This window comes from Gnatocerus cornutus, chromosome 10, assembly GCF_029298725.1.
Source record: "Gnatocerus cornutus isolate USDA-ARS CGAHR chromosome 10, icGnaCorn1.1, whole genome shotgun sequence".
NCBI classification, from domain to species: domain Eukaryota; kingdom Metazoa; phylum Arthropoda; class Insecta; order Coleoptera; family Tenebrionidae; genus Gnatocerus; species Gnatocerus cornutus.
In genome coordinates, this window is record NC_142242.1 from 361,047 (window position 1) to 380,347 (window position 19,301).

General features: G+C 37.3%; 5 protein-coding genes across 13 annotated transcripts; 3 read left to right on the forward strand and 2 right to left on the reverse strand.

The window, feature by feature from the left end:
* Positions 1–406: 406 nt before the first annotated feature.
* Positions 407–6,349, reverse strand: p120ctn (adherens junction protein p120). Of its 6 annotated transcripts, XM_088048114.1 has the most exons (9): positions 6,327–6,346; positions 5,624–5,692; positions 5,412–5,469; positions 5,134–5,199; positions 4,712–4,753; positions 3,045–4,630; positions 2,105–2,991; positions 1,960–2,055; positions 407–932 (listed from the first exon to the last, which is right to left on the reverse strand). In XM_088048114.1, the coding sequence occupies exons 3-9, from the start codon at positions 5,441–5,443 to the stop codon at positions 804–806; spliced, it is 2,838 nt and encodes a 945-aa protein (XP_087904240.1). In that variant the 5' UTR covers positions 5,444–5,469; positions 5,624–5,692; positions 6,327–6,346; the 3' UTR covers positions 407–803. The 6 variants fall into 6 exon arrangements, with proteins under 6 accessions (XP_087904240.1, XP_087904241.1, XP_087904242.1 ...); XM_088048115.1 differs by lacking the exon at positions 5,134–5,199; XM_088048116.1 differs by lacking the exons at positions 4,712–4,753; positions 5,134–5,199.
* Positions 6,350–6,788: 439 nt separating this feature from the next.
* On the forward strand, positions 6,789–8,480 carry AP-1mu (adaptor protein complex 1, mu subunit). Its single transcript, XM_088048120.1, has 4 exons — positions 6,789–7,023; positions 7,072–7,842; positions 7,889–8,245; positions 8,294–8,480. The coding sequence occupies exons 1-4, from the start codon at positions 6,982–6,984 to the stop codon at positions 8,390–8,392; spliced, it is 1,269 nt and encodes a 422-aa protein (XP_087904246.1). The 5' UTR covers positions 6,789–6,981; the 3' UTR covers positions 8,393–8,480.
* Positions 8,481–8,541: 61 nt separating this feature from the next.
* Positions 8,542–10,481, reverse strand: Arf4 (ADP-ribosylation factor 2). 2 transcript variants are annotated; one of them, XM_088048121.1, is made up of 4 exons: positions 10,283–10,481; positions 9,967–10,229; positions 9,169–9,294; positions 8,542–8,851 (listed from the first exon to the last, which is right to left on the reverse strand). In XM_088048121.1, exons 1-4 carry the CDS (start codon positions 10,347–10,349, stop codon positions 8,765–8,767), a joined length of 543 nt encoding a protein of 180 aa, XP_087904247.1. In that variant the 5' UTR covers positions 10,350–10,481; the 3' UTR covers positions 8,542–8,764. The 2 variants fall into 2 exon arrangements, with proteins under 2 accessions (XP_087904247.1, XP_087904248.1); XM_088048122.1 differs by lacking the exons at positions 9,967–10,229; positions 10,283–10,481 and adding exons at positions 9,365–9,627; positions 9,681–9,937.
* Positions 10,482–11,825: 1,344 nt separating this feature from the next.
* Positions 11,826–14,464, forward strand: Nrk (Neurospecific receptor kinase). The gene is made up of 5 exons (XM_088048029.1): positions 11,826–12,409; positions 12,460–12,727; positions 12,773–13,583; positions 13,633–13,885; positions 13,934–14,464. Exons 1-5 carry the CDS (start codon positions 12,188–12,190, stop codon positions 14,288–14,290), a joined length of 1,911 nt encoding a protein of 636 aa, XP_087904155.1. The 5' UTR covers positions 11,826–12,187; the 3' UTR covers positions 14,291–14,464.
* A 279-nt stretch (positions 14,465–14,743) lies between these two features.
* Positions 14,744–19,261, forward strand: LOC148166908 (uncharacterized). 3 transcript variants are annotated; one of them, XM_088047965.1, is made up of 5 exons: positions 14,744–14,936; positions 15,041–15,069; positions 15,264–15,383; positions 15,438–15,737; positions 17,922–19,261. In XM_088047965.1, exons 1-5 carry the CDS (start codon positions 14,915–14,917, stop codon positions 18,015–18,017), a joined length of 567 nt encoding a protein of 188 aa, XP_087904091.1. In that variant the 5' UTR covers positions 14,744–14,914; the 3' UTR covers positions 18,018–19,261. The 3 variants fall into 3 exon arrangements, with proteins under 3 accessions (XP_087904091.1, XP_087904093.1, XP_087904092.1); XM_088047967.1 differs by having other exon boundaries at positions 15,492–15,737; XM_088047966.1 differs by having other exon boundaries at positions 14,744–14,911.
* Positions 19,262–19,301: the final 40 nt, after the last annotated feature.

Consider the following 19,301-nt stretch of genomic DNA (forward strand, 5'->3'; position numbering starts at 1 on the left):
GCAGGTCTTTGAAGTTCGAGTTACCACTTATTTGTTATCGACATTGGAATTTTTTAAATAAACGAACTTTATTCTTGTCAACCCATCAACCTGACGGATGATTCAGCTCGTTACTGATAACTTGCTTTGTTCCTATGTGACACATTTTAATTGGGAACAATGTAATCAAGCATTTTACATTTTTTGTTGTGTTACTAATAATCCGTTTTATCGGCCAAACTATTTTCGTTTTTGTACCACAATAATAAAAAAGACAACACCACAGTCGTAATATTAATGACAAAAAGTGAAAGAAATAGAATTATAAAAGAAATTGTTTTGTAATTGTATAGACGAATTTACTTACCTTCTTTGAGAGCACTTATATAGTATGTAGTTTGAGGATGAATAGATATAGAAAGAAGTGTTTAAATTATAATAAATTTATTAGAAACAATATTAAAATTGACTATGGTATGTCTGAATTGGTTCAAATATTGAAAACGCTTTACAAATGAAGTAATGTCATAAATTGCAAAAAAGTTCGGCATACGATATATAAAACAAATTTCTATAATATATCTATAAAGTTGTTTATAGGACTATAATTTAAGTATAATAAATTTATTTAAAATAAACCTCATTGTAAAAAAAACAAAAATAAAACAATGTTTACAAAAAATTTCGAGGCAAAATAATATATACAGGCAATTTCACTTGAAGCTCATCACAGTAAACCACAAACTAAATATTACATATTTAATATGAATCAGTGCATTATATATCTGAACATGCGACAGAACATTGATATATAACAAGTGTCATTACACCCAGGAGTCCTTGCCGGCTGGGACACTGGTGAGCTGCGGCTCGTCCAGATGGTTAGCGTTGCCCAGGTTTGGTTGGCGATTTCGTTTCTTCTCCATGTTGACCTGAGCGTAGAGGGGTTCCGGCTGTAACACACCCTCAGTGAGTGACGAGTGCGTACAGCATGTCACCGCAACAGGCCCCCAAACTTCTCAAACTCGAAATTCTGAATATGTAAACACAATCAAACAAGTGTTTCAGGTGTGTGTTTTAGGGTGCTCTATTAAAAAAAGTGTTTTACTGATGTAAATTTTATTACATTTTAGTTCGATGTTTACATGTTCAAAATCGTTGTAAAAATTTCTACAATGTGTAGCGGCTCGGGTACTGCAACACTAACAAATTATATACAAATTGGTGTTTATAGCGTGGTTTCAGGCAAAGTGTGATGACGAGCCGCCACTGGTCGCGTTGTGGTCGCGCGACTTTGGTCGTGAAGTGAGTGAGCCTGTTGTAATGGACACGCTGTGTAGTTGGGCACACGGCTGCTGGGCAGGGCCTCTCGTCTCAGCTTGAGCGCAGTCAACCAAAGGCCCTGAGCAGCTGCCACAGAGTCTTACCTGGGCACCGGTCGGCGCCGGCGACGGCGACGACGCTGCTGCCAGGGCCTTCGCTCGCTGCCCACCCCACCCCACCACAACACAGCTCGTATCGTATCAATGTTTACAAATCATATGTCATATGCTACAGGTATAGATACAGACACAGCTAGTACATAGTGAGAGTACAAGGAAGACTATGCTCCAGACCAAATCAGTAAAAATGTAGTAAAAACTCTTACAGTCAAGGGCTCCATACATAATACGGAACAGAGGATGCTGCTACAAATCACCTACGACTGTACTTGTAACTTGTACTGTACATGAACATCAAGATTATTAACAGTCTAAGTGAATGCCGTGATCGACGTTGAGGCCGTCGTGTTCGTTAGTATACTATAAGATGTACATGGAATGAGAGTTGCCATATTGCTAGCTTGAGCAAGAGTCTGTGCTCAGTCCAGATCCACCTTCACCAATATTATTTTATTTTTATTAATTTTTTTTTTAATTTAAACGCGATGAATTGACACGGACGTGTAGGGTTTGTGCGAGTGGCTTATTAGTGACTTACTGGAGGTGGGTTTGGACCAGGGCCAGGGGGATACGCTCGCCCCATCGGGGGTTGCGTTTCTGGGTACGCCATATCAGCCATTGGTATGTCTTCGTTCTAAAACACCAACAATAAATCGCAATTTCACTTGAAATTTTAAACCTACCCTTTGATATACTGGAGCGACGCCCCTAGCGCCTGGAGCTGATCGCTTCATTGTTCTATCCTCGTACCTCGTTCCACTCTGCGACGCCATGGGTCTATTCAAAGTGCTATTAGCGTTATTCGGGGAATTAGGACCGGAATTCCTAGCTGCCACAGTTTTAGTCACAAAATCTTGTTCCTTCCATCCATGTTTCTTATAAACATCTCGTAAATCTTGGTGCTGCCACATCGTGAACAATACCTGACCGGCAAACTTTAAAACTCTTGGAGTATATTTCTGCCGTTGTCTCGTAATGGTCATCAGTCTTTCAACTCCACCAGCTTCCAAAAGAGATCGTGAAAACTCTGCATTCTTTTTGATAACCTCATTCAAAGTCGCTAGAACTGCCGCGATGGTATCATCCGACGTTCCTTGATCATGTTGAGGATTTCCCGATGGCAACTTCTGCACAAGATCACGCATTGCGTATTTACCTATTAGTTCTTTGTTACGTTGATCTATCGCTAAGTTTCGGAGAGCTGTCGCCACGGCACATACTACTCTATCGACTTCCATCCGCAGCAGTTCTACAAGAATTGGTAGTCCCTTTTCTTTACGAACAGCTGCTCGGATTTCTATACTCGGCTGCCAATAACACGCTGCTAAATTTTGAAGAGCACCAGCAGCGGCTTCTAACGTTTCAGGGTTTGAGCAACTCTGCAGAAGAGCCAAGTAAGATTGCACGACTTCTGGTTGCCATAGCAGTTCCATTCCACGCACTGGTTCGCCTCTTGATACGGCACTGTTGCCGCCGCCTCCAGTCGATACCCCCGAAGTGCTCTCTTTCACCTCAGTGGATTGCGAATCCTTCTTCTTTTTACTGCCACCAAAACAACCAAGATTCTCGCCTGAAAATAACAGATTGTCACAAGGGAATTACAACGGGAAGATTAATGGATACCTTTCGAGTTGGCAGCAACCCTACTTTGCGTGGGCAGCGGGTTCTTATCATAATTGGGGTCTTCAACTTCTTGGCAACGGTAGGAAAGATTCCGCAAGATACACACGCAATTCTCGACGATTTTATTGCCTATGTTAGATTTGTCTATGGCACAGCGTACAACGAACAACAACGCATCCACCAATCCTTCACATTCTCGCAATTTTTTTCTAGCGTATTCACCAGCTGAGCTGACGTTTCTTAAGACGCCTGAGGCGTTTCTGAATACTGTTGACCAGCAAGTTTCTCCATGGTTGCCCTGAGGATCCCAACCAGAGTGTGGAATAATGATGTAATTCACGATAATGTTTATACCATCATCGATGATGTTCCGTTTGAGGTCTTCGCAAGAACTCATGTTCCATATAACGCCAGTAACTAATTCTTTGATTTCTGCCTCGTTGGCTCTTCTTAAAAGGTTGATTAGAGCGGGGATTCCGCCAGCGTTTTTAATGGCTCTTTTGTTTTCATCGTTCTGTCTTCCGTAAGAGAGATTTCTTAGTGCGCCGCATGCGTTTCTATATACTTCTACGCTTTCGTGGCTTAGTAGTTTTACGAGAGGAGGTATGCCCCCGAGGGCTCTAGTCTTTTGTTTATTGGGGTCATCCATGTAACAGAGATGTTGAAGATAGGCCGCTGCATTAGCTTTGATAACGTTGTTAGGGTTGTTGAGGAAACCGATGACTTCGGTTAAATTAGGGTCGCGCCAACGCATTCCTCGTTGGTCATCGTCACCCCCGACACTACCTGGGGATGCCATGTTGTGTGTTCTATTATGAGGTAACCCCATACTATGGCCATGTAAAGACATTTTACTCATATGTTTCTGGAGCTCCTCGTCTTCAAACATCCTAATTGGCGCGCCCACAGGGACGGGACCGTTCAGACTATCTTCATATGGACGCGAATCATATGTTGGTCCTTGGTGCACAGGAGCAGTGCCGTAGGGAGAAGGCGAGACGTACCCGTAAACCACCGCAGGGTCGTCTTGGTATGGATCTAAGCCTATAGGACCCCCGGGAGAAGGGGTCACCCTGAAATGTTCAGGCAATTCGTCATAGCCGGAGCTCAGATACGGAACTCCCGGCTGTGCGCTTATGGGAATGGGCGACGGTGCCCCACTGTGCTCGCTCGGACTAGGAGGCGTTGGGGGCCGTTCCGCCCCTGTCGGATATCCCATATACGCCCCATATGGATTAGGGTAATGTTCGTAGTCTTGGTAATGAGGATGTTGGTGATACTGCGAATACATATGGTGTGCGGGTTGTTCCATATAATCAACGTACTGACTTCTGCCGTGGGTTGGATGCGAGTACGAACCCAACGGCACGGGAATGTATTCCCCTGGTTGACCCTCTCCCAACTGTTGCACTTCCCGCACGACTTTTGTCACAGTCGTCACTTGCTGAGTCGTTTGCTGTTTGTGAGTGCGAACTAAAGGCTCATCACTGTGAACTGACATATGGCTGGAATTTGGCGAATGCTCTGAATGTCCATTGCTATGCGTATGATAGGCTCCTTCGTTTACTGAACTTCCTTCGGGACCCCTACGCATAAAATTACCAATCAAAAACATTCGAAAAATAAACCAAACAAAGTTACTCTCAAACCGCATGCAGCAAACTTACTTATAATGCTGCATTTCGGGCACCTTCTCTTGCAAAACTCGCCTAGAAACAACAAATGAATATGATGAATGGGCATTGATTACAAGTACAAGAGCCGAGCAAATGCAAGGGCGCAACCGACCGAAAATCAAAGAGACGAAACTTCCGATGACTCAGAACAGATTTTTTTATCAAGACGTTGCGACTCCTCCTATGATAAATCTTATCATTTTATGACTGTATGTAAACACGATGCTTTTCATGGAACTTGGACAAGTTTGAATGGAACGAAGAATGATTTTGGGTCTTTTGCTGATTTCCCCACCTTGCATTTGTAGAATTGGCGCGTCAGAGCTTGAATTAAAAGAATGATTTGATAAGCGACCTAACTCATGAATGATTGGATTGCAAAATGGAAAGCAGAATGTGAATGAGCCCCCTACCTTTGCGTGATTTCAGTATGTGTGATGCTGTGCTCTTGTCTTTGTTCCACTCGTCGATTCACCAAGCTGCCAGTGTGAAAGCAAATGTTTAGCAGAGCAATCAACACCATTTAAGGCATGCATAAAAGTGATATTACAGCAAATAAACCATCTTAAATTTTATCATTAATAAAGCAGTCATAGCAAATAAATGGTTATCGGTTAGAGTTGATACTGTTAAATTGATAATAGAATAAACAAGAAATTTGACTGTTTGGTTTAACTGAGCTGTTACTTACAGACACGAATCCATAAGTTGATTACCAGACATGATGAAAAGCTGTTACTTAATTTATCCTGTGACATACATGCAAACAGACATTAGACATAAGCAACCAAATAAAAACCCCGAATTATGTTCGTTTTATTGAAACAAACATAATTCTGTGCAAATCAATACAGATGTTATGTTCAGTGGGTTAATGATGTTGAGTACCACATGGAAACGTACCTCTTATCAATTAAAATCCTTTCAATTTTAAGAAACACTGCGTTTTTCTCTTAGCCATTAGGTTGCATTCTGCAAAGCAAAAAATAATTAGCTTAGTTTGTCCCCGACACAATCAGTCATGTGGTGTGACATGAAGAAGTATCTCCAATTAAAGCATTTAAAAAAACACACACAATTTGGAACGTGTCACTGATCCAAAGAAGAAAAAAGGAGATTAATATCGCTTTAACTGGGACGTTGCAAAAACGATTTTTCTAATCTCCTGAATTTCTCTTATGAAAGTTCCAGTTTAGTTTAAAAGTCTAATCAGGAAGGTGCGACGAGGTTTTCATTGCACAACGGTTTTATTTGTAAAAATGGAAAAATACGAATACAAAGGCGTTTTTACGCAACCGAGGGACTCGCTTCGTGAGAATTAATAAAAAAAAAATACATTTCGAGCTAAGCTAGTGTCCCGGCCCGGGATTTAATAGAATCTAGAATAATTTAACGTTAATTTCAAGCAAAATAAAGAATTGATTTATAAATGACAATAGTATGTGGTGGGGCGGGGCTAGAGTGTTTACATTCCATGGTCTGTAGTAAAGTGGCGACCTAAAAGCCGCAAATGCACGTTCGGGGATTTGGAACTTGAGCCCATTAAAACCGCATTTTTTCATGATCCAAAGACACAACACCCTTTTTATTACTACCAGCAACATACCTTGCATGTTTTTAGAGTCTCTAAGGTCGAGGCACACAAGAGGTACAATGGAGAATACGTCACCAGCGAGCCGCCACTACTGTCACAACTTCGGGGATAATTTTGGCGTTTTGTCACATCTCTTGACAGAGTACGGCCGATAAAAACGATTTCAACTAGTTTTAACGCCAACCCGTACAAATTTCCCTATTAATTTGCGGTTTTCACAACGAACAGACAACTTAACTTACAGCACCAGCCAGACATCACTCCCACTCATGATGCATGCTGGGTAACTGCAGCTTTGATCGAATATGCACCATGACTTTGGATAATTCTCCAAATGGAGGAGCCCCCAATGGGTGAAGTCGTGGAAACTGAGCACTAATGAGTTGATTACACGTTGTACGACCCCATGACCCCCAATTAGTACCGGGAAAAACGGAAATTAACCGAATTGATTAGCGGGGTTTGAAATTGCCGCCCACTGCTGCAGGTGCGCCAACATAACCTGTCGGTGTCAATCGAATTGACAGGTGTTGGAACTAGTGACAACACGACGTCGTGGTAATTAAACCGAAATTGGAGAAAATCCGTGTGGTGTGGGAGTTTGAGAAAACCGGCGAGTTATGCTACCCTTGGAATAATCGCCAAACTCGCCCTCTTTCTCGTGATAATGTCGTCCTCGGCAATTTACATCTTAGATGTTAAGGGCAAGGTAATGATCAGTCATTTGAGTTCTTTGAGCTAATTCTCATGCTTTTAGGTGCTCATCTCGCGGAACTACCGCGGGGATATTGACCTGGGGGTTATAGAGAAGTTCATGCCTTTGCTTATGGAAAAAGAAGAAGAAGGCCTCCTCACACCACTCCTTCAAACCAGCGATTGCACCTTTGCTTACATCAAAACCAACAACCTCTACATCGTGAGCACAACCAAGAAAAATGCAAACATTGCCCTTGTCTTTGTTTTCTTACACAAAATCGTCCAAGTTATGACTGAGTATTTCAAAGAGCTTGAAGAAGAGAGTATAAGAGACAACTTTGTGGTCATTTATGAGCTCCTAGATGAGCTAATAGACTTTGGGTACCCTCAGACTACAGATAGCAAGATCTTGCAAGAGTATATTACCCAAGAAGGACACAAATTGGAAATCCAGCCGCGAATTCCCGTAGCTGTGACTAACGCCGTATCATGGCGATCTGAAGGAATAAAATACAGGAAAAACGAAGTCTTTTTAGACGTCATAGAATCTGTAAACTTGCTAGCCAACGCTAACGGCAACGTACTTAGAAGTGAGATCGTGGGGGCCATTAAAATGCGCGTCTACTTATCAGGAATGCCCGAATTACGCTTAGGTCTTAACGATAAAGTATTATTTGAAAGCACTGGTCGCGGGAAATCCAAATCCGTCGAGCTAGAAGACGTGAAATTCCACCAATGCGTCAGACTCTCCAGATTCGAAATTGATAGAACTATTTCCTTCATCCCACCAGATGGTGAATTTGAACTGATGTCTTACAGGCTCAACACACACGTTAGTATGAACTTACTATGACTCCAACTTAATCTTTTTTTTTCAGGTAAAACCACTGATTTGGATCGAATCAGTTATTGAACGTCATGCTCACAGTCGCGTTGAGTATATGATCAAAGCAAAGTCGCAGTTCAAACGGCGATCAACAGCCAATAATGTGGAAATTGTCATTCCAGTACCACACGACGCTGATTCACCAAAGTTTAAAACAACAATAGGAAGTGTAAAGTATGCTCCTGAACAAAACGCAATCACTTGGACTATCAAGTCGTTTCCTGGGGGCAAAGAGTATCTAATGAGAGCTCACTTTGGATTACCGAGCGTCGAGTGCGAAGACACCGAGGGAAAACCGCCCATCCAAGTCAAATTTGAAATTCCATACTTCACTACATCTGGCATTCAAGTAAGAAATTTACCACCAAAGAAATTAGTGTTAATTTTTTTTTTCTAGGTGCGTTATTTGAAGATTATTGAAAAAAGTGGATATCAAGCCCTGCCCTGGGTACGGTATATTACGCAAAACGGTGACTACCAATTGCGCACCAACTAACGCTTTAGTGATTACAGAACATTATAGTTCATTGTTTTGTAATGTATGTAACTGATTTTTGCAAATATATTATTTTCAAACAATGGAATCAACGCGTTTTTGTTCGATTTCGCGGGTTTTATGGCGTTGTAAAACTTTCGTAACACGTATTATCGGCATTCCACTTTATTCAAAACAATAAGTCGCTAATACTAATCCAGGAACTCTCGTGCTGATAACACGAGCGTGAGTAATAAAACATTGTTTTATGAATTATCTTCATTCTTTCAGTCACTTATTCTTATATAAATCACAAACAGTTAACTAATTAGAAAACAATATTAACTGAACTTAAATATAATATAAATGCTAATTAAAAATAATGTAATGTAACTATTTATTAGCTAGTTCATTTGACAGCCAGTCCAAACCTTCATACAAGCCATCGCCTTGGGTTGCACAAGTTGCTTGAATGTACCACTAAAAAACATAAAAACATAAGATTAGATTCTGAATTTTCGGACACTTATAGTTCCACCAAGTTCTACGGTGCTACCATAAAATCATAAAAATCTACGGATAAATCACAAATATCAAAGTACCACAAGCTGTCTGGTTGCGGTACCACTTACATTTTTATAATTTTATGGTAGCTTAGACCAACTAGGTAGAACTATAATACAGTTAACTCAGCGGTTTTGTGCGTATATGGTCAAATACCAGCTCAAATGGTTTTGTATTTGCAATAAGGTTGCTGTCAAAACCGTAATCGCACACGTCACGTTTTGTCTACTTACACGTCTATTATGCAGCTGATTCAGGTTCAATTTGTCAGTTAATTCCGCAGCAGTCATAGCATTAGGGAGATCTTGCTTATTAGCAAACACCAGCAGTACAGCATCCCTCAATTCATCTTCCATAAGCTGTAACAAAAACTCACGTCAACCCTTTGAAAATTCACCACCGCGAGTCGTGTCACCCCTCAATACTTGCCATGTTTTTAAGTTCTTGAGCTGCTTCAGCTATTCTGTCCCTATCATTAGAATCAACTACATAAATCAACCCTTGAGTGTTCTGGAAGTAATGACTCCAAAGTTTTCTAATTTTAGTCTGACCACCGACGTCCCACACCGTAAATGAAATATTTTTGTATTCGACAGTCTCTACATTAAAACCGATGGTTGGTATCGTGGTGACAATTTCTCCGATCTTTAATTTGTACAAAATCGTCGTTTTTCCAGCAGCATCTAACCCCACTAGAAAGAAATACTAAAAAATTGAAAATCAAGTTGACAAGATTCGTGCTTACCCATCAAAATTCTCATTTGTTTTTTACCGAAAAGACGGCCAAATACTGTTGATATTGTCAGCCCCATTCTAAGTCAGAATTCCAACTTTTGAGCAAGTTTTCAATGTTGTGCCACGTCAATTTTGTACTATGCGCTAAATTGCACGGATTGTCAACTGTCATAGTGAGGGCGTTACAATCGCTCGACCGCGAAATTTAAAATTTGGGTGTTACAGAGGTTTGGAATGACACAACTCACTGTTTTTTATGCGGTGTTTTTCGCAATTTATGGATTTAGCCCACTTACCATGTGTTGGAGTTCTGATTCGGCTTCACCAATTCGTTCTCTATCATTGGAATCAACCACAAAAATCAAACCTTGCGTGTTTTGGAAGTAATGACGCCACAATTTCCGAATTTTGTTTTGCCCACCTACATCCCACACCGTGAAACAAATGTTTTTATATTCAACTGTTTCAACATTGAATCCAATTGTTGGTATTGTGGTGACAATTTCGCCTAACTTCAGTTTGTACAGTATCGTAGTTTTCCCAGCAGCATCCAAACCCACTGGAAAACGCATAAAAGTTGTTTTTAATGTTAAAGAGTAGCGTTAACCTTACCCATCAAAATACGCATTTGTTTTTTACCGAAGAGACGGGTCAAAACACTTGAGATTGTGAGCCCCATTTTTATAACTATGATTTTACACTAATTACAATACTTATAAAAGGATATTCAGTTTGTTTTGTAACAACAGGAATTTTAAAATGATACGGTAGCCATTACAGTACCCGAACAATAAAACTAGAACTGTCATTCGGTGGCGCCATCTACATGGCCAATTATTTTTTGAAAAAATATGGACTTTTATAAAAATGTTGATAAAAGGTTTAGTTTTTCTTTTCGAAGATTTTTGTCAAAAAAAATAACTCCAAAATTTTTTGTGATTAATTTAAAGTATAAAACGTTCCTTCAGAGCCGTATTAAGGTCAGTTATTCAAAAAATCATTTTGCAACTTATAGTGAAGTTAGTAGCATGTGCAAATTTGTTTTATAGAGTTTTATAATTGTGAAAAAATTCAATATTCAACTCTTAAAATTAATAGAGAAACGAGAGCTTACATCTATTTATTTAAAGTGCCTGTATTAAAACCAGAAAAAAAGGGGTTTTGTGGGGTCTCTCTAAAGTCGTCACTGCGTTTGCTATATTACTCAATAAAAATATAGTAGCATTTTTTCGGGTTTACTCTGTATAGTCATGAATAACTCTAGTTTACTCCAAAAAATAAGCGAGATATTGATATTAGAAGTTTAGCAGAGTTTCAATCACAGTGTTCAAGATGAAAACGATTTTTAATACCTTTGTGTTCTACATTAATCGAAAGAGGAGGGCGAGATCTCTCTACTGGCCAATTTTAAGATCGATGGGACAAACGGTTAACGAGTTATAGTCAAAAATAAAAAAATTGAAAAATGTTCATCGTTTAATAAGTCGGATTTTTTTTTTCACGAAAAATCGACTATTGAATTTTAGGCTTTTGAGAACATTTTCTAATGTAAAATGAGCCGAGAAAAAGAATGGCGCAAACCGCATCTCAATATCTCAAATAGTTTCCGAGATATTTAACTTTGTAAATTACGAAAAGTGAGAAAAAATGAAAATCAAGTATCTGAAATTTTGATCGGCCATAACTCAGTTATTTGTTGTCGGATCTGAATTTCAACCCCAGATTTGGAATCTGGGGAAAATTCTGCGTTCACTGATAACTTAGGTTTACTCCAAAAAATAAGCGAGATATTGATATCAGAAGTTTGGCATAGTTTTAGTCATAAATTTTTGTGAAAAATTGCAAGTTTTGACTTTTCGAAAATGTATGTAAAAAATCGCGTGGAAAAATGAAAATCAACTTTTCGAAACTTTGATCGGCTATAACTCAGTTACTTGTTGACGGATCTGAATTTAAATCGTAGATTTGGAATCTGCGGAAAATTCTGCGTAAAATGATGTATAATGTCATGAGATGCATACTTATATCGAATATTTTATCATTGAGCAATGTACCACAGGAAATTCCGTTTTATTTTTAGTGTGTTATCTTTAGAAATTGAACTTGGAACCACTTAAAAAAAAAGAATCACATATTTGCATTGTAACGTAAACATTAGAAAAGTACAGTTGCGGTCAGTGAGTTTCTGATATAGTTGCGATAAGGAACTTTTATCAATTGAACAATAAAAAAGCAAAATTTTAATATGTAGTTTGAAATTTTTTTTTATCTGACGTCACAACGATTGATTTTACCGCGTCACCCTAGTTTCTACGTCATTGTTAATGATGGCAACCCTGCGTTATCAAATGACATCTGTTGCTAAAGTCATCCCGGTAGCCGCTCCTTTTTTGGAAATAGTTTGACAGCTAAATAAATTGTTTATATAGTTTAAACAGATTAGAAATGTGATGATTTAGTATAATAAACAAAAGTAAAAATAACGAAAGTCAATGAATAATTCAACGAGAAAGAAATATGTACACTTTGGTATTTTTATTAGTGATTTTGGAGGTTTGTAATGGTGAGACGTACAGTTATTGTGGGACGTATAATGGAGCTATTTGTAAGAAATACATCGATAATACAAAGATAGTGTGGTATAACAATTCTGGGGGTTTTGAAAATGAGGAGATTACCAAAGGATTATGGACTGAACTAATAGAGACTTTGGAGGAGCCATGTAGGAAAGCGGCTGAAGTAAATATTTTCCCACGTTTTCTATTATCAACTAAATCTTATTTTTTTAGACTTTTTTATGTTTCTACGCTTTTCCATTATGTAACGTGGACAAGCCCTTGCCATTATGCCAAGAAGATTGTAAGGCAGTGAAGCAACTATTTTGTTTCAAAGACTGGGCTGTTATAGAAGATAGAAAAACAAATGGAGTTTACTTTAAATATCGCGGGCATTTTAGACTTCCAGTTTGTGAGAACCTACCAAAATATGAACTACATAACCAAACACCAACTTGCTCCTATGCTGGTCTGTTGGAACTAAAACAAGATGAAGTGACACGTAAGGTGTTAACTATATGAATTAAATCCCCATTTTCTGTTTTAGAGGACTGTATTAAAGGCCGGGGGCGTTTTTACCAAGGAAAAGTCAATGTTACCAAAGATGGTCTCTTCTGCCAAAGATGGGACTCTCAGAAGCCTCATTCTCACAATTCCCCTTTGGATATTTTTCCCGAATTTAAAAATCCAGAGAATTATTGCCGCAATGTTGGAGGGGAAGAGAAGAAGCCGTGGTGTTTCACCACAGATCCTGCTGTAAGGTGGCAGCATTGTGATATTCCTAGATGTTTAAATTCCAGCTCCGAAGAACATGAAGACACTGTTATAGCAATGGATAAATATCTATCACCATCGTTCCTTATTGTTTGTTCAGTGATTGGACTTTTAGCCGTCATTATATTAATGCTGCTAGTTCTACTATGTCACAGATTTCATAAACATCGATTGGGGTACAACCCTACAGAAACTGCTGAGGTTAATATAGATTTAGATAAGTTACCAAGCAACATGGCTTATCATAGACATGGTGTTCCTTTGAACCCAAAGCTAGAAAAACTTGAGTTTCCTAGAAATGATATAATTTACATAAAAGACTTGGGCCAGGGGGCCTTCGGCCGCGTTTTTCAAGCCAAAGCTCCTGGATTAGTCTCGGGTGAGGAGTTCACTTTAGTTGCTGTTAAAATGTTGAAAGATGATGCTTCTGAAGACATGCAAGACGATTTCGAAAAAGAAGCTTGTCTCTTAGCGGAATTCGACCATCCAAACATTGTTAAACTCCTTGGAGTGTGTGCAATTGGACGCCCCATGTGTCTTCTCTTTGAGTTCATGGGCAAAGGAGACTTAAACGAGTTTCTGAGGTCGTTGTGATGATAATTCTACTTCGAATTATAACAGTTTATCTTACAGGCAGTGTTCTCCTAGTAACTACGTCGTTCGCAGCGTTGTAGATGGCGAGTATGGCAGCAGAGACGTCTTCAAAGACAACCAACTGAGTCACCTTGAACTCTTAGAAATAGCACTACAAATAGCTTCAGGAATGGTTTACCTTTCTGACAGAAAGTTTGTACATCGCGACTTAGCAACGAGAAACTGTTTAATAAACGAAAATATGGTTGTAAAAATTGCCGATTTTGGCCTCTCTCAGAAGATTTATTTACAAGTGGGTACTGCACATCTTCACTCATTTTTTAACAGTTTGTTATTCCAGGATTATTACAAAGGTAGTGAGAGAGATGCGATTCCAGTCCGATGGATGCCTTTAGAAAGTATTCTCTACAATAAGTATACACCAGAATCGGACGTTTGGGCTTTTGGTGTGTGTCTCTGGGAGATTTTTTCTTTCGCTTTGCAACCTTACTTTGGGATGACCCATGAAGAAGTCGTCAAGTTTTTAAAGGCAGGGAATGTCTTAAGTAGTCCAGAGAATACCCCACCTGCTATTTACCAAGTAATGAAAGACTGTTGGGCTGAGAAACCAGTAGATCGACCAGATTTTCGCACAGTTCATCACACGCTCACTTCAATACAAACTAACATGATCTCAACGCCAATGCATACAACGTAGTCATTTTTAGAGTTTTATTTGGGAATTGTGATATGTATAGTTTACAGGACGTCACTGTTTTGATTATTTTACCACCAAACCTATTGTGTCTAAGACTGATTTTGTATCCTTTAGTTTAACCAACGTGTCAGGGAGTCAAATTGTTATTTTTCAGTAGATACATGTGTATAAGTGTTGTGTGTTTTTATCATTCCTATTTAAGAGTGCTTGGTACTATATTTATACCTAAGGAAGAAAATATGTTTAATACAAAATGTTTTTTAAATTTAATACCTGTGACAAATAAAATTGGTAAAAAAAAATAAGTGTGTTTTTATATCCCCGCGGAAAGTACAATGGGATTTTTTAAATTTACCGCGATTGATAGTGTGCGCCAATGACTGCGTCTTTGACGGAAAAGCAGCGTTTCTATTGGTGGTTAAAATACGTTGAGAATGAGATAGCGATAGTTGAATGTGTCTCGTTTTGATGCCCCTTCTTACTGACATACAACCTGACTGACATCAGAATTTTCCAAAGTTTAGTGCAGTACGCGAGTAAATATAAATAAAATAATTTTATTCTTAGTGCCTATCTTATGTTTAACCAAGTTCAAGATTTCAAAACATAGTCCTATCCCAGGTAATGACAAATAAGGAGTTGTCATGTAAGTATGCTAAACATCTAATAGCATTTACTTTTCTATTTGGATTCTGGTATCATATATGGCATATTTTGGAATCAATTGTTAATGCGATTTTGTTTTTTCAGTACCCCCTGCGATTATGGAACAGAAAAACGTAAGTCACTAGTTAGAATCACTAGTTATTAAAATAACTTTAGGTTAGGTTGATAAAATTTCATTTCATCCAATATGCACCCCCACAATTCCTCCAATCCCAGTTTAGTTTTATGTCAAGTTATCTTAACAATCCGATCATTTTCAAAACCATTAAGTTTTTGATTCAATTTCTCTATATTTTTGTCTTTGCAGTCTGTTACAGAAGTTGCTGGAATGTCAAATGGTTATAGACGTCCAAGAACTAGTGCCGATTTTTACGACTTTTGTACAATGGTTTTGCAATATGCGAATTATGAAGGCTGGAAAAAAGACGTAAGTACTATTTCCAACAGTTTTTATCTTGATTCCTCTCTTTTTAAACCCAAGCTTCCCTGTCTTAAGAGTCATGGTTTTTCTCTCAATGACTGTTTTTGGTATCAGGAACTACGTAACGAGACAAACCAAAGCCCTCCCTTGGATAGTTCAGGGAGTAGTGTCAATTCAGAATCCACTAGTTCAGGACAAAAGGACAAGCAAAGTGAAGATGATGAAGACAGCGACTCTTTTAATTTAGTTACTTGTTTCTGTGGAAAACCGTTTGCAGGTAGACCTATGATAGAGTGTTTGGAGTGTTTGACATGGATTCATCTCTCCTGTGCTAGGATAAAAAAAACTAATATACCAGAAGTAAGTTTTTGCACCATTTTCTAGCATGGTAGTGTTTTTTTTTACACGGTTTTTGTCAATCTGTTTCGAGAACTGCCGTTTTTCTCATTGTTTTTTCAAAATGTCCGTCGTGTTCGAATTTCGAATTTAGTAACTCGAGAGCTAAGAATTCTGTATTTGTTTTTACAGGCCTGGATCAAAAACAAGTCCAACTTAGTAAGTGTGCCAAATTTCAAAGTTATAGACCCAAAAAGCCCCGGAAATATGCCAGTTTCAACAAAGCCATTTTTTTGAAATCTGCAATACCACACGTCTATAATTTTGAATTTTGACACACTTGGTGAAACTTTGTGAGTGTGTTAAATTTCAAAGTTATAGACTAAAAAATTCCGGAGAAAATACACTCCGGGTAATATAAGCCTTTGCCAAATTTTCTCTCACGTTTTCGAATCATTTGGGTGGAAATTATTCGGTCAACAAATATTTTCTTAGTGTGTACACCAATTTTCTGTGTCATTGTTCGATATTTAAACGAAGAAAAATGATCCAAAAATGCCCTGCTTAAGACTTCTTTCTATTCAAACTTGCAAATCAGTCAGTCGATTTTCGATAATTCGATTATTTAACGCAACGGGAACATTCCATAACTCCTTATTACTCGAGTTTTTCCACGAATCAATGATTTGGCATGACTATTCCGCGAATCGGTTTAACAATCTGATTATTTTCGAACTGTTTTCTCTCTCCCTTGCAATTAATTTTCTTTGACCAGAAATCAAGTTGAATACAGAAAACTGCTTCTGAAGAAAAATTAAGAGCTTCAACAAAAAAGCGTATTGGTTACTCAATTTTTTTTAATATATCGTGTGATCCAATAAATTTTTATTCATAGTTGGCTTTGAGAAAAAATTCATGTCGTAACTAACACCATCGCTGCAGTTTTGACGCATAATGACCAAAAATTTACGAAATTTGACAGTTTTTAAGCAAGAAACCGACGTACGTATTGGTGGATATAAAAAACTGGTAACTAGATAATTTTCTAAATTAGGAATTTCAAACATATATTTTGGGCTCTTTCAAAAATATTTTCTGCGTTTAGTTTACACCAAAAACACAGCGAAATTCGTTTCTTGTCTTGCCAGCGGCAAACTTGCCCATAAAATCAGCTAACTTTTGCAGCACAAATTACAATGCCAACATTTTCAGTGAACAAGTTTTTTAGGTACGTTGGAAATTCATGCCTGTCTAGAATGGAAATTTAATAGGACAGACGATATTTAGAAAAAAACAGTAATCTGAAGTTTATTTATTGTTAATTTTGGCGTCTCGTGAATTTTGAATTATCGAGAGTCGACTGTATTTTAATTAGGACGTGTAGGCTTGTTGCCCATTACTAATTTTAAATAGGTTCTCAATTTCAGGAGTGAATCTGTGTACCTCATTATATTTTGTAGCTGCTTTTGCTGTAGTTTTTCAAGAAGTATCGTGAGAATCGTTTAATTTTTTCGTATTTTTCGTTCAAAATTGCATAAGAAAAAGTACGAACATTTTCAATTCAATTATAAGTTATACAATAATACTGTCTGATAAAGGTATCAGTTTTTTTACCGATAAGTGTTCGATTAATGTTTTTAACACTTATTTGTGCTGGTAAAATGCGTACACACCTTGCGTTTGCAAGAATTTAATTATACCTTGTACGATAGCGATTTTTTACGAATGGCGACAAGTTTTTAAATAAAATTTAAGGCCTAGAGTTGAAGCATAGAAATGGCAAACAAACTGCGATAAGAAACGATTATTACTTGATTGCGAAAATCGTTAAAATTCTAGGACCTTTCATCTAAATCGATCGTGTTTTTTTGTTTAAAGGAGGCTTTATTTTGCATGTTTTGAAGAAACGTTTCTATGACTAGACATCTATTTTTGTATGTATCCTTTCAACTTCTTACTCAAACTCTTGGGAAACAAGTCTCCCGAGTAAACTTTTTTTAAACGTAGTAAAAAATACGCAGTTCGGTGAAATCATGTTGTTAATCATTTAATTAGCTGTTTTGTTTTCTTAATTTCTTGAATGACTTCAGCATTGTTCAGTAAACGATAAACATGCATGTGTTTTAGTTATCAGGTAGTTTAAGTAATTACTTTAGTGATAAGCGTAATTTGATGATTTTTTTCTAATTTATGTTGCTTGGTTGTTAGGTGTTCCTATGTGCCACGTGCAAAAAGAAGCAGCGATCTGTGTCTCCCACTAGTCCCCCTGACAAAGCTGTGAAACGTCCGCGTAGATCAACGTAGAGTTCTTACAGATACATTGTATATAAACAATACGTAGATAACAATGTAAAAATGTAAATACTCTAATGTAAATTCTTGATTATGTGCCCTTAAACGGCCGTTTTAATTACAAAATTAATTAACCTATACAAAATGATAGTATCTCTATATTTGTTGACTGTTTTAGTGATGCTATATGATCGTGATAGGTGCAGAGTATTCTCCATTTTTTATTTCGAATCATAACCAACTCATTGTGTCATTTTAATTTACATCTTTAGTTTTAGGAGAACGTGTAATATTAAGTTATCAAATAAAAAATGGAGTTTACTGTCAATTTTACTTTTTTTACAGCACGAAAGTATTGTAAAAAAAAACAGACGCAGTAGCGTTCTATATTTTGTAAACGAAAAATTCTATATTTATAAAAAAAAGGAAATCATTGTTCGGCAACACATTTTCATATTTGATGTTGGGATTTGATAGGCAGTTTCTTGATAAACGCTAGTTCACGTTTTATTTTAAATCATGCGCTCTTTTTAGATCTATTTTTAATTGAAGACTCACCCAAAAGTGCCCTTTGTGTTTTTTTTAATTGTATATATTTTCATTCCCCCGAAAATACTCTTATGACCGTGTGTTTTCCGAATAAACTGAGTCTATTATTTTCAGTTGTGAACACATAAACATAAATTGTGATATTCTTTAAAACATAATATATTATATAGCGCGCCCACAAAGTTATGACAAATACATTGCTGTAACTTATTTATTTATTTAGCGTTTTTCGTTAATGTGAATTAATTTTGAATTTTTAACCAACGCTTATGATATGTTCTGTTATGTAACCAACTATTAAGTGATCAACCTTATTATTACGCGGGACTTGATAATAATTTATTGTAAAATATTGTAGATTATCTTCATTAATTAAAATGTTTTGCTGGACTGAATTGTTTTAAGTTTGTTACCACATTTTCAAGAAGTATCTCATGTAAAGTAACTAACATTTAGTTATTGATCAACTTTTCTTGCAGATGTTGGTGTACCTCTAATATCATTTTAGTTTGTAGCATAAGATTTATTATTTTGATATGTTGTATGTTATATTTTACTTCCCGTATATTTTTATACCCTTATAATAAGTTTCTGGTAATGAAGTTTTACACTGGTCAATCAAGACTTGGTGTTGTTAATGATAAATATGAAAAAATTAAAATACTTTTTATAAGGCATTGTATTTGCAATAAAATTTAAATGTTTCACCCGCATTTATTTTTTTAAAAAACAATACCTTTTGCGATT